Source organism: Coenobita brevimanus, chromosome 72 (genome assembly GCF_032717465.1).
Source record: "Coenobita brevimanus isolate Jiangsu-jjx chromosome 72, ASM3271746v2, whole genome shotgun sequence".
Taxonomy (NCBI): Eukaryota; Metazoa; Arthropoda; class Malacostraca; order Decapoda; family Coenobitidae; genus Coenobita; species Coenobita brevimanus.
Window position 1 is genome coordinate 16,090,406 of NC_137025.1, and position 15,065 is coordinate 16,105,470.

The 15,065-nt window shown below is 45.9% G+C and overlaps 1 protein-coding gene across 1 annotated transcript in view; it reads right to left on the reverse strand.

The window, feature by feature from the left end:
* LOC145407194 (transferrin-like) overlaps positions 1-15,065 on the reverse strand; it is a 320,468-nt gene that overhangs the window by 253,286 nt on the left and 52,117 nt on the right. Inside the window, exons 2-3 of the mRNA XM_080278231.1 lie at positions 8,525-8,633; positions 7,117-7,256 (exon numbers count right to left, since the gene is read on the reverse strand). Of these exons, the coding sequence (XP_080134357.1) occupies positions 7,117-7,256; positions 8,525-8,633 (249 nt within the window). The remainder of the gene's footprint in view (positions 1-7,116; positions 7,257-8,524; positions 8,634-15,065) is intronic.

Consider the following 15,065-nt stretch of genomic DNA (forward strand, 5'->3'; position numbering starts at 1 on the left):
TGCCTCCTCCTGTGGTCCCACATATATTGAAATTGCGTCGATTAATGAGGTCTACCAATTTCAGGTTGACAGCCAGGGAGGAGGGGGGTCACGGTAGTTTTATGATTATGACAGGTGCAGAAATGCAGATAATGTTATAACGGCTTATATCCTGGCCAACAGTAAATGTTGTATGGTTTGTGATGTTTGTCGAAAGTCATATTTAAGAAATGTGTGTGTTTAATGTGAATTAAATACAATATGGATGGTGTGAAATTATTTTATTACCATATTCACAAAATGTTGTTATTTTCAGTATGTACTGGTAGGCGGGACATTGTTTATATACCACCAATAACTAGGCACAGTGCCAATGATGACCGCATTTGGTTCATCCTAGTGACCGAACAAAACCTGGTGAAGTTCCATACTTATCAGTGTTACCAGATGTGGCGAGCATTACACCACCTCGCTGGTGGACAGGGTGTTTCCGTTTGATATGTCCGCAACTGTACAATTGATGAATGTAGCCTGCCTAATATTTCATCTTTTTTGCATGTCAGTCAGTTTCTTCTGCTGGCAAATACTCCTCAATGGAGAGAGGTTCTGTTTATTTCTCTTCTCATAGACGATTTTCTTAGATATGATGCAACAGGGAGGAAAATGGTAGACAAAGGTAGACACAGTAGAATAGTAAGCAAACTTTTGTCACTGACTGTACACACTAGGCCGCTTCACTACCCCTGCGTCCATACACTCAACATTTGCTTTTGAAACATGTATACTGTAATCACCATGATCTATTATGAGGTATTCCAGAAAAGTCACAAATGATACTCATACAGGGTATTCAAAAGGATTATAAACATTAATTGTAGATGGAAAACTAAATCATTGAGAGGACTGAGAGGTGACCCTTAACCTAAACCTTAGTCTACTCTGCTGAGATCCTAGCATACGAGTGGCAAATCCTTACTGAACCCCAGGATGCCACTATTCTGCAATAGCTGTTCATCAGAGGGTGCAGCCTTTGAGTGAACATCTCACATTTACTCCTCTGCATTATGAATCATCACATGGACCCAGTCATGAGGTACAGGTACCTTAACAATTTTGTGGTGATTTTAAGTGAAAAGGGAAGAGTTTCAGATGAGGAAGATTCTTTTGATAACAAAGATATGATGAAAAGGAGGAGGAGGAAAATACTGATGATGAAAACAAGGACACAGTTTGCTATGGTATTGGTTAATTTGTTCTCTCAGTACTGGGTGACAGACTAATGTGTTTCCATGGGTATTTGGTGGGTAAGAGCTGTCCCTGGCAGGTGGTGGTTCAATATACACTCTTCTGTCAAAGACAGTTTTACTATTCAGCATTAGATATAATGCATGTATAATAGTCCTTTCTTGTGCACAGCACTGGCTCACGGAGACTGGTAAGATGAAGGTGGTTTGAGTATAATTTAGGATCTCTCTTTTGCTTTGCTGGGCCCAGTGGTGAAGGAAAAGCTTCTGCAAGTGGTATTAAATATGAACGTTGTAATTTAACAAACAAGCAGTTAGCACAAATCAGCAATTTAAAAAAAATAACAGTTGCAGAGAATGAGAGGGTGGTGGAAAACATATGTGGGAGGTGGAGAGATAGAATGGGGTACCAAGGTTTGAGAGTAAATGTAGATAAAACGAAATGCGGTATTTGCAAAGCATAGGGAATGTGGCCATGTGCAGTTTGCTACATGGGTGTGGGAAGTAACTCCATCCTGCACAGTTGCTACATGGGTGTGGGACGTAACTCCATCCTGCACAGTGTCTGTTTATAAGTGAGAGCATAAGAAATATTATGGTATTACAGATAGGTTGCAAAATATTGTTGATTTCATGTGTGCAGTGTGTAAGGGAGTGCATGCAGAGGCAGAAAGACAGAAAGGGAGTGCATGCAGAAGCAGAAAGGCTGGAGAGTCTCTTAAATGTGCGAAGGAGTTTTGCTGTCCGGGGGCCATGATATGTACTGGAGGTGGAACAGGAGCAGGAGCAAGCTCTGTGATTAGGGTGAGAAATGGTTAGAAGAAGTTTAGGGGGTTGATGCCTCTCCTAACACTGACAGGGCTCTCCCTCTATGTTAAGGGGTTATTGTATGCAGCATTTGTTAGGAGTGTAATTTTTATTGGTACGGTGTAGTGGGCAGTAGAGGAAGATATTCCTAGACTCAAACATAGATAGATGACAATGATTAGATGGAGGTGTAATGCATCCTTCAATGACTGGTCTATGGGGATTAAGAATGCAAATGACGAGTTCAGAGGAAGGATGGGACTTGACTGTATTAGTGTTGTGACAGAAGGAGTAGATTAACATGACTGGGCATGTGGAGAGGACGAAGGATGACAACTGGGTGCAGAGGGTGAGAGGTATGAACAATGAAGGATAGGTTGCAAGAAGCAGACTAAAAAAAAAAAAAATGAATAAATAAATAAATAAATAAAACTAGGATAAGGTCATAGAGTGTGACCTCAGGAATAAGGGACTGACTAGAGAGGCTGCTAGAGATCAAGCAGCATTGAGAGTCTCCATTAGGTGACAAAAGCTGACACACATAAGCACACTGGAACCTTTATATAAAGCACACTGGAGCCTTTATATATGAACAAACAATGATATACAGTACTATAGAATAACACATAAATCTAGTACCTGTACCACGGTACAGTACTATATTAAGTGCAAATGATGGTCCTTTTCAAGCAACTTATGCCATTTTATTACTCTGTCACCTAAGTACGAATATTCAGCCAGGACTGTATAGACTTAAGTGCAGATGTATTTATACTTCCTTTACACTATTTCATTATTAATTCCAAACATACTGAGATCCTGGCAAACTAACCAGTTCACTAATGTAACTGAGAGGACTGGAGTCTTATTTCATAAGTCTGAAGCAAAGAAGTGTAAACTGACTACTGACCATGACTAACCTATGTATACTGTAGTGTGTGGAATGATAGTACAGGTACTTTTCAAGCACAATGCATTAGAGTACATATATTGTGCAGGAAGTCCTCATTATGTGTATGGGATGTGATATAAAATATCATATTTTTTCCACGCAACTGGAATTATAAATTAGGGAAAAATGGTAAATCTGCTACAGTATATACCTATACTGTAGGTAGGCACTGGCAATTCAATATGGTATTTTTGCTGTAACTGACTGTGGACTTCACAGAAAAAAAAAAAAAAAAAAAAAAAAAAAAAAAAGCTTGAAAAAAGGCAACTTATAATAAGGATTTACTATGAACATTCTTATAAAGGGCTGCAAGAAAATTTTAAAATGCTACTCATAATGAAGACATTAAAACTGAGAGCTTAAGTGTGTAGACAAGTCCTCATACTGTACTTAATAATTTCTGGACTATGTGATGAGGGAACATGTCTGGCCTTTCTGTATGACTGCTAGCTACACTATGTAGAGTGAGATGTAGGCTAATTACATCAATTAATTGCTGGTGTTCAATAAATAAGAGTTAGAAATTAGGAGCTGGATTACACCCTCAGTCTGACAAGTTACTTCTTATTTTACAGTATCCTTGTTTTCTACAGAATGGTTTGTTTTCAATTTGGAGGAGACATATGGTAAGTGAAGGGATCACTGAATGCTGTACTTAACCCTTTTAGTCTGAAAAGTTTATCCTGTGGTGAATAACATTTTCTGGAGAGGGTATGAATTAATTCGAAAATACCTGTATATAAATAATTAAAATGAAGGAGTTAATTATATGACTGCTTTAGATTACTGTATCATACATGGTAGTATAAGTTTTAGAATTTTACTGGGGGTAGGGGGGTTTTTCAAGAATACTCTCCCAGTATCCCTGCTTGTCGTAAAAGGCAACTAAAAGGGTTGGCGGAGGGTTAGTGCCCCTTCCCGGAAAACAACTAACTAAAAAGACAAACAAGAAGCCTCGGACAAGGACTGACCAAACGATGACGACCCAGGACCGGACAAAGGACTTGGTAATGGCAACATGGAATGTAAGAGATGCGAATGATGAGGTGAAAGAGAGAGAGATTGTCCAGGTGCCTGAGGGTATGAAAGTGGAAGTATGTGGAATAACTGAAACAAAATGGGGAGGTGAAAGTGTGAGAGAATGGGAGTATGGATGGGGTATATATGCAGAAGTAGGTGAGAATGAGAGGGCAAAAGAGGGCGTATGTATAGTTGTGAGTAAAAGATGGAAGAGGAGCATAAGACAATATGGATCACTTGGGTCAAGGATTGTGTGGGTAAGGTTGAAAGTTGGAATACAAATGGGGGCAATTGTGTGTGTGTATGTGCCAATGCAAGATTGTGCTAGCAGAGTGAGAGAAGAGTTCTGGACAAATGTGGAAGTGTGCATGGAAAAGTTTGGAAGGAATGAGAGAGTGTTTTTGATCAGTGATATGAATGGTAAAGTAGGGAATGTGAAGGTGGATGGAATAGTTGGTGAGTGGGGTGTGCCTGCTGAGACAGATGAGAATGGTAGTGCGTTAGTGGACATTTGTGCTGGGAGGGGGTTGGTGATAGCCAATACCCTCTTCAGGCATAAAATGATCCACAGGTATACATGGCGTGTAATGAGAAGGGTGGGTGGTGAACTGAATGAAAGGAAGGCAATGATTGATTATGTGTGTGTGGATGAAAGGATGCGAAGATGTGTAACGGATGCAAGACCTTATAGAGGCTGGAGGAGTGGACTTTCTGACCACTACTTGGTGGTGGCCAGAATTAGGATCCCAAAAAGATGGAGAAATAGAAGAAGGGAAAGACGAGAGGAAGGAGTAGTTCCAAGGAGAGTAGAAAGGTTACAAGAGGATGAGAAAAGGCAGAGTATAAGAAAGAAGTGGAGGAACGATTGGGCAAATATGAATTGGAGCAGATGGGGGATGTGGAAGGTGTGTGCAGGATATCCACAGAAGAAATATGTGCAGCATGTGATGTGGTGTGTGGGAGGAAGAGAAGACGGAGGGGGGTGCAAGGAACAGCGTGGTGGACTGAAGAGGTGAGACAGGCTGTGGCACAAAAGAAGAAAGCATACAATGAATGGATGAGAAACAGGGACGTGGAAGAAGTTGAGAGGCGGAAGAGAGAGTTATATGTAGAAAGAAAGAGAGAGGTGAAAAGACTAGTAAGAGAGAGTAAGAAGAGAGTGGATGAGGAATTTGGAAGAAATTTGAGTGTAAAGTGGAGGGACTGTAAGAAAATGTTCTGGAATGAGGTGAAGAGAGTAAGACAGGGTGGAAGTGAGGTTAGCGGGGGAGTGAAAGATAAAAATGGTAGATTACTAGCGGGGAAGGGAGAAAAAGTGAGCAGATGGAGAGAACACTTTAAGGAATTTTTTGAACATAGAGGATGGAAGTAATGCAAGTATAAGTGGCTGGGGAATGACTGGGAGAAGGAGGGAGGTGAGAAGACAGGAAGAAAGCAGTAGGATAGAAGTTGTGGAAGCAATGAAGAAAGTTAAATTGGGGAAAGCCCCAGCAATTGATGGAGTGTGTGGTGAAATGCTGAAGCATGGGGGAGAGATAGTAGTAGAATGGATGTGGAAAATGTGCAGATTGGCCTGGGAGGAAGGTAGAGACCCAGAGGATTGGAAGTCAGGTATAATTATTCCCTTGTACAAAGGAAAAGGGGAAAAAGAAGTGTGTGGTAATCACAGGGGCATTTGTCTTCTTAGTATAATAGGAAAAGTGTATGGTAGGATACTTATTGACAGAGTCAGAGAAAGAACAGAGGAATTAGTTGGAGAAGAACAGGGAGGCTTCAGGAAGGGAAGAGGTTGTGTAGATCAGATATTCATTCTCAGATCTTTAGTGGAAAAGTTTCTAGAGAAGGGAAAGAAGTTCTATGCGGCTTTCATGGATTTGGAGAAAGCATATGACAAGGTGGATAGACAAGGATTGTGGAAAGTATTAAGAATATATGGAGTAGATAGGAAGTTGTTGAATGCTGTGAAGAGTATGTATGATGGTGCGAAGGCTGCAGTACGTGTGGATGGTGAACTGAGTGAATTTTTCTCTTTGAAGGTTGGGTTGAAACAGGGATGTGTCATGTCTCCATGGTTGTTCAATCTGTACATGGATGGGGTAATAAAAGAGGTACAAGGTAGGGTAGTGGATGTTGGAGTGGCCCTAGTGAGAGAGTATAGTGTTTGGAAACTCACTGTACTGTTGTTTGCAGATGATACTGTGTTACTGAGTGAAGACGAAGGAGAGCTGCAAGGCTTGGTGGATGAGTTTGGGAGAGTGTGTAAGAAACGGAATCTAAAGGTGAATGTAGGGAAGAGTAAAGTGATGGTCTTTGAGAGAGGTGAAGTCAGTGAATGTACAGCGAGATTGGATGGTGAGGAATTGGAAAATGTGTGTACGTTTAAGTACTTGGGTAGTGTGATGAGTAAGGATGGAGGTTTGGAGGGTGAAGTGCTTGAAAGGGTACAGGAGGGAAGAAAGGTTGCTGGTTCTTTGAAAGCAGTGATAAGAAGCAGGGAAGTCAGCATGGAAGTGAAAAAGTTACTACATGACAGTATTGTGATACCAACTCTAACATATGGAAGTGAAGCTTGGACGTTGTTGGAAGGACACAAGTCAAGAGTGAGAGCAGTGGAAATGAGTTATTTAAGAGAAGCCTGTGGAGTCACATGGAGAGACAGGCTGACAAATAAGGATATAAAGGAGCGTTGTGGTGTGGATGTGGATGTGATGGGAAGCGTTAGGAGGAATACACTGAGGTGGTTTGGCCATGTGGAGATGATGGAGGGTGAAAAACTGACGAAGAGAGTGTATGTGAGTGAGGTGGAGGGGGGAAGAGGGAGGGGGAGGCCGAGGATGAGATGGAGGGATGGGGTGGAGAGGTATATGAGAGAGGGGGGTGTGAGTTGGGAGCAGGGCAGTGAAATGGCGGGGGACAGGGTGACGTGGAGGCGATTTGTTTGTGGCCACCCCAAACGGGATTGAGGCGTCTGGCAATAGATAGATAGATAGATAGTATATACTGGTACTGTATTCTGAAGTATCATAAAAGATAGCATATGTTCTAGATATATGGTACTAGGTAGCAACCATATATTCCAGATTATTCTACAAGGAAACAGAGATTCAAACTTACAATCCTTCTCTTCAGTTATCCTCATCTCTGCCAAGACATGGAGTTGATCGCCATACAGCTGTCTGGCAAGGAAGACGTCCTCCCCGGATCCCCATGTTACGTCTGCCTCTTTCTCCATCACCTTCCTCAGACACCCATATCTGACATACCATAATAATAATATAATAGTCCATTTCAAAATAGAATTACACACAGGTATGAAAGGATGTACCTTGCTTAAGTGTAATTCTCCTATGCAATGGACTGCAGATACATTCTACTTTACATTTGATGACAGTGATACAGTACTGTATATAGTATTTTGATTTACAGTACCTGTAAGTACAGTTAAAAACAAGAGTTGGCCTAATATTTCAACTCTGCTACTCACTAATTATACTGGCCAATATTCTTTCCTGAGAGAGACTTGGTATGCTGCTCCACCCACAGATGATGCCCTCTGATATGATACCTTAGAGAGGAAAGTAATGTCGCTGTCCCTTGTTTTATCGTACGTTTTATGTCTGTTGTCAGCTCTACACGAGTCACCTTTTTTTTTTTTCTTTTTCCACGGATAATACACATACTAAATCGAACTCAGTATATGCTATTGAGAGAGCTGTGCAGCTATACTCCTTTAGCTCAGAGATGTAATATCTGTTTTGCTCATGTAGCCACCAGACGATTATGTTAGTTTGGTGAGACTACGAACTGGGGAATTACAAGTAGGATAAATGTAGCCTTTGTCAATAGCTCAGAGATGTAATATCTGTTTTGCTCATGTAGCCACCAGACGATTATATTAGTTTGGTGAGACTACGGACTGGAAAATTACAAGTAGGATAAATGTAGCCTTTGTCAATACCTTTATTACTAGTGTGTTCTCACAAGTTTAATAAAATTTTCTGGTAGCAGCACAGATAAAATAAAAATGACGTACTCTGGCTGAAGGGGTTACATTAATCAAGCTATATATGTACCTGTCCCACTGCACTGCAAAATGGCCTGTATCACAAAGGAGACTTCAAGCATCTCTTCCTTGACTATTTTCGGTGCTACAACTAACAATCTTGCACTTTACCAAGTACAGTGCAATACTAAAAACATATACAGTATACTGCATTTAACACAGAAAGAATGTTAAGCTATAATACACTGTGCATTTAATTAATCACTACACAAAAGATGTTACGAAGCCTCTAACCCCACTTAGAATATGATGTTATAAGTGGTTTCTGGGGGAGAGGGAGGGGCAGACCAAGGATGGGATGGAGGAATGGAGTAGAGAAGTACTGTATATGAAAGAGGGGTGTAAGTTGGAGGAGGGCAGTGAAATGGCAAGGGACAGGGCGACATGGAGGCAATTTGTTTGTGGGCACCCCTTATGGAATTAAACTGTCTGGTTATAGACAGAGAGTGAGTGGTTTACCTGTCCCTGCCATTGACACACTCTAGAGATAGTGTTCTGGCGGCCGGGTCGTTCACCATATCTTGACACACCTGGTCCCCCGTCTGCGTCACGCATATACGCACAACAGCTGCAACATACACCACACCCACATTAGTACACATGGCCTGGTGAAGATGAGAGATGCAGTGTGTGTGTGTGTGTGTGTGTGTGTGTGTGTGTGTGTGTGTGTGTGTGTGTGTGTGTGTGTGTGTGTTCTTATCTAATTGTTCTTACCTAATTGTATCTTTACAGGAATGAGTCACGCTCGTACTGTCATTCCAAGTTACCAATAAAAAAAAAAAAAAAAATGCCATCCCTTATAGTATGCTCTTCCATTTAATCTTTGTTTTATGTTATGTTACAGAGCAGGGGTTAAAAAAAAAAAAAAAAAAAATCCAGCATGTCTACAGGCTGATTATATAGTGGTCAGTTTGTGTGGCTGATGTTAATATATATATATATATATATATATATAAAAGAAAAAAAACTACTAGCAACAATTTGTTACACCAAAATTAATTAATGTAGATGTGCAGTTTCTTCCTGTGCATTCAAGCAAAACATGGACTCTGCATACACAGTCCTGTGATATATATTCCAATATGAAAGAATTCCAAAACAATATTACAGTGTCATAAAAGAAGCTAGTATACAGTATAGTGTACACGTAAATGCCACATAAGCGCAATGGTGGTGGATGTGGAAGGATGATATCCCAGGATACACTCAATGGGCAGTGGGTGGTGGCAGTAGTAGTAGTAATAGTAATAATAGCAGTAGTAGTAGTAGTAGAAGTAGTAGTAGCAATAATTATTATTATTATTATTATTATTATTATTATTTATATAATTATTGTTATTATTATTATTATTATTATTACCAGTGAGGGCAAAGCCCTCGCGAGTCTCTCATTTTTCTCACGTACGAGCGGCCTGATCCGGCCCGGCCCGATCACAACACTTTTGAGAAGCTTATATCTCAACAACCACAGGGCCGATCACTGTGTGGCTTGCACCATGTGATAGTCCAGTTCTTTAAGACTTGTTTTTGACATGCTCTATCACACCCAGGTGGTGCATGTGGTACGTGGCACGTGCCAAAAGCACATCAAAAATCTTCAAAAGAGGGCCATAGGCCAAACAGTTTTGTTGTAAAGGCATGAAATTTAAAAGGTAGCTAGCCATCAATATACTCTAGGTATCCTCGGGGTGTACAGCGACAATTCATTGCTTTCGGATTCAAATGGCCTTCCTCGTATACCTCGCCAACAAAGGCGTTTCACTGCTTGTTATTATTATTATTATTATTGTTATTGAAATGCCAGCACGGCGGGATGAGCCCGACACCACCACCCCAGGAGGAAAGAGTGAGGAAGTGACACCCACCCCACAGGGAGACATCGGAGGGGCTGACTTACCTGGACGGGTGTCATGGCAGCAATGACACATCTCCCTCGTGACCCGGCGCAGCTCTTCCGCGCAGCTAGACCACCCAGTAGTGTACGGAAAAAGTACACTACTCTCCAGCAGAGGAAGTGCCCGACAGAATCGAGGTGGGACTTGCAGTGGCAAGCTCCCAGGCACACCCTCAGACACCAAGTCTTCTGGATCGGCCCCTTATTTCAGGGAGGACTCAGGAGGAACCTCTAGGGTTGCTGTTCCCCTGCCTAGACTGAAGGAGGGCACACTCCATCAGAGCTGCAGTGAAAGCCAAGAGAGTATGTACGGCCTTTTCCTCCCGACAGTACAGGCACAGGACCTTCCCAGATGGAAGGAGGGCAAGCTCCGTCAGAGCTGTGGCGTTAGCTGAGAGTGTATGTCTGGCCTCTTCCTCCTGACGTCCCTGGGACAGGTAACCCCAACCTGACGTAGGGAGGGCATGTTCTGTCGGAGCTGCGGCACTAGCCGAGTGTACGTCCGACCTCTTCCTCCCGACGTCTCCATGGCAGGAGGCCCTAGCCCTACGACAGGAGTGCCTGCAGTGCCCTCGTACCCCTGTTCCACGTAGGAGCACAGGCAGTGTCCAACGGGGCCGCCTGATGGAAGAAGTCACCTCTGGCTTGCCCCACCGCCCTGGTGTTAGAGCGAGGTGCCACTCTTTCCAGCTCTCTCCTTGGAGGGCTGGAGCTTCTTCCCCTACAGGTTCCCCTCCTGAGTCCAGACCAGACCAGATGCCCCCGAGGCCCGGAGTCAGGTCCCTGCAGCCCGGGTCACCCCAAACACTGATGAGCTCTCCCAGGACCAGAGACCGCAGCTTCTCCCCTGTCGGCCTCCTCCTGTAGCAGAGGCCGCAGTCCCCAGAACCAGTGGGCCTCCCCAGGCGCTCGCCAAGACTGAAGGGCCTCCCCCGACGCAGGCGGCCGCAGTTCTCTCCTGACAGCCACCCCGGACCGGGGTATAGGCTGCCCTACCTCGGCATCCTCCTCCTCCCAGCCGACACTCGGGCCGGGACTCCACCAGGCCCTCTCCCGGACCCCGACGACAACCAAAGGCCGACGGCACACTGCCCGACTTCTGGCCCTTTTCGGACACAGTCTCGAGAGCCCTGCCTCCTGCAGGGACGACGCGACGAGGAAGCTGCCCCAGACACCACCCCATTACTCCTAGACTAGTGGCAACTCCCCGGGCCCCACTGTCCTGTACAGCTCCCCGGACTGCCTGCCTCTCACGCCCGGCCGCCACTTGGAGCTCCCTGCATAGGCCCTCTCCCCCAGGGGCCGTGGCCTCCTCTCCGTCAGAACCATGAGTGACAGGTCTCATGATCATATACCTCCCCAGTGTCGTGGACCCCCCTCCCCTTCACTTAACTATCAACAAACCATTATCCTGTGTTCCTATCCTCATACGTGGCATGTTCCTCCCCCCCCCCAACTATAGTATCTCCCCCCCGTTGATGAATCGAGCCCCTGTGAATCACGAGCGTGGGTCTGCTCGTTACCTTGTATTTCTACCTTCAAGTGTTGATTATGTCTTTAACTCTTAGGACTCCAAAACTAGTAATTTCTGTTATGGGTCAGCAGAGATTTAAGTGGTTGATGCCATATTGTATGTTTATTAATTTGGGGGGGCTTTTAATTTCGTTTATGATTATAATTGTTTGGTTGATTAGTTAAAGAATAACATATAGCCCCAGCCCCAGGTTGAGACCCCCCCCCCTCTCTTGGAGAGTGACAGACAAGCCCGCATAATTCACATAACACAGCAAGATCTCAGGCTATATCCCCCCCCCCTCCCTTCTCCTCCCTATCTCCAGTCTGACTACCCAGAGAGTAACCCTCCCTATCCTCATTAAGGCCCTCTCCCCTCCACGCCCCCAGTGTGACCTATGGTATATTCTCAGCCTGTGTGACACCTGTATAGAAGCTAACTTAGTATATATCACGCGGAGATGATGTATTAGTTAGGACCCGTCTATGTCCTGCGAGCACCTAGGCTTAAGAATTGTCCCTGTGGGTATACTGGGTTGTGTTATATGTCCATCTGTCTATGTTAATGTACTACCTATATTGGTGACATATTGCTTGTGATATGGTGAGAGAAATAGCCCAGATGTGAGACAAAGATGCTGAACTAGATGGACAAGTGATTGAGATAAAGATCAGTGTAGAGCACTGTGTAACTTCGACTCTGATCACAGAACACTGTGTGTGTGTAATTGTTCTTTATTAATATACTAGTGTATTTGTCTACCCGTGGTGTTTGTGTTTTCCCTTCCTTGCTAGAGCTGACCCGGTCAGGAATTAAGGACCCAGAGTTACACCGTAACTGGACCAGAGAAGTCGGGACACAGAATATGCTGCATAACACTGGTGGCCAGCGGTGGTTCTTGACCTGGTGGTAGAACGGCAAGGAACGGAAATTCTGCAATCATGGCGGCCAAACCACACGTTCAACTCCCAAAGTTCGATGCCGAACTCTATGATATACACACATATACAGGTATGGCTATGATAAAAGCCATTCTAGACATAAGCTTTGAGAATGATCGCAAAGAGATAGCGGTCACACTCCCCCACCCTGGCAAAATTGTCTCGAGCATAGCCACAAAAATAGTCCCGGAGCTGAAATGGGATCAATATCGGCAAATCATGACCCAAGCCATCACGCCCTCACTAGGGAATGTTGTCGCCTTCTCCCAGTTAGATGCAATAACTTACGACGGGAACTTGGAAGACACCCTCATCCAAACGCAGTGCCTCGTTGCCACTGCCTACCCGGAGGCAGCCCCACAAACCCGGGACCAACATATGTTTAATACCCTCCTACGAATACTCCCCAGTGTGGTCAGGGAATATTTTACCATTTACGACCCGACTGGGGATACTGACAAAGATATCCAGTTGGTGAGGTGCCTACTCGCCGCCCACTCCGTGCTCCAACAGATAGGGGCAGTGAGCAGAATCCCCACCCGCAAGCCGCCCCCCAACAAACCCTGAACACCCACCCCACAACTGCCGCCCCAGGAACCGCCAGCCCTTCCCCGAGCCACGCCCACGAGGAAGCAACCTACTCCCAGGGAAACGTCCAATCTCATCTCCATCAACCCCTGGGAGTTCATGGGATGCAGTCACCACTGCCCCATACATGATATCAGAGAGCAACTACAGGCCGCTCGGTGAAGAGTTGCTAACCAAGGGCGCCGCAAAGTGTCGGCCATCGAAGATGACCCGCCCGACAAACCCTCCCCACCCATATAAGCCCCCGATGCTGACAAACCAGACATAGGCAGCGAGGGGGGAAGCCATCTCACCTCAACTGGATTTTTAGGACCACCCCCGCACCTCCCCACGGTGGCGGGGGCCACATCACACAAGTACCATCCCCAGGTCTACAACAAGGCCAAGTTAAATGGGAAGAAAGCTCGACTGCTGGTTGATACGGGAGCAGCCAGATCGTGCTTATACCATCACTTCTACTCCCGTCACGCCAGAGCCTTCGGCCTTCTCCTCCCCACCTCGCCCCACCTCGTAGATGCAGGGGACGGCCCCCTGCCCATCCGTGGGGAAACCCGTGCTCTTCGTGTCCAAACTCACCAAAAAGCAACCGCCCAACACCAATTTGTTATATCTGACTCCTCTTGCTGTGCCTACGATGGGTATCTGGGGTTAGATTTGTTGCAGAAACTCCGTGCTAACATGACTGTCACGGAAGGCGGTTGCATTTTCATAAGGCACCAGATCCCCCCCTCAAGTTTTGTGAACGTGCCACACCGTAGACCCCCTTCCCTCTTCCCCCCCTCCCCCCTCCCACCCCCCCACCCCTTAGTCCCGCCCCTGCACCCACTACCCCACCCCCACCCACCTTCCCAGCTACATTATCCTCCACCATAACCATCCCCCCCCACCACGAGACATGGCTCCCTTTGAACCGACCCGCCGGCACCCACGTGGTCTTCTCCCCAGCTACCCCGGCGGGCACCATCGCCTCCTGCCTCCTCTCCCCCACCTTCCTCCCCCTGCATTTCGCTGCAGTCCGTGCGGCTCATCTCTCCGCCTCCCCCCTCACCCTCCCCAAGGGTCTAGTAATTGGCGAGATGGAAGAGACAGAGCCCTGCGCCGTCCCCATCACCTCATCCCCTAACTCCCCGACCACCTCTCCCCTCAACAAACCACCGACCTGTGACTCCTCCTGGACTTTCAGGACATTTTCTCGGCAGGACCCACCGACATCGGCCACACCACTGTCCTCTCCCACGAGATACACACGACTGGCCCCCCCATCCAGCAACCTGCTCGCCGGAAAAAACCCACGCAACAGGCCGAGAAAGACTGGCAGGTCCAGGACGTGTTAGATGCCGGTGTAATATCTCCATCCACCAGCCCATGGTCCTCTCCTGTCGTCTTCGTAAAAAAAAAAAGATGGGACGCTGAGATTCTGAGTGGACTACCGTCGCCTAAATGATGTCACTATCAAGGACGCCACTCCCTTACCAAGGATCGACGTCTCCCTGGATTCCCTTTACAGGGCCTCTTGGTTCTCCACCCTAGACTTACAATCGGGATACTGGCAGGTCCCCGTAAACTCAGAGGACCGACAAAAGACCACCTTCTTTACCAGCAACGGGAAGCACTATGAATTCAACGAGCTCCCCTTCGGCCTCTACAATGCCCCAGCAACATTCTCCTGCCTCATGGAGTCCGTCCTCAGCAGCCTCACCTGGGAAATCTGCCTCGCCTACCTTGACGACATCATTGTATTCAGCAGGACCTGGCTGACCACCTTCACCGCCTCCGCCAGGTTTTTTCCCGAATACGTCACGCTGGGCTTAAACTCCAGCCATCCAAATGTGTTTTAACCCAGCGATCCATCTCCTTCCTGGGACACATCATATCAGAGGAAGGCATTGCACCAGACCCAGAGAAGCTTAGAGCTATAGCCAACCTCCCCCTGCCGCGAGACAAGAACGAGACATGCACCTTCATAGGTCTCGCCTCCTATTACCGGCATATCGTAAAAGGTTTCGCTGCCATCGCCAAACCACTACATGATCTCACCAAGAAGGGGGAGCCTTTCACCTGGAC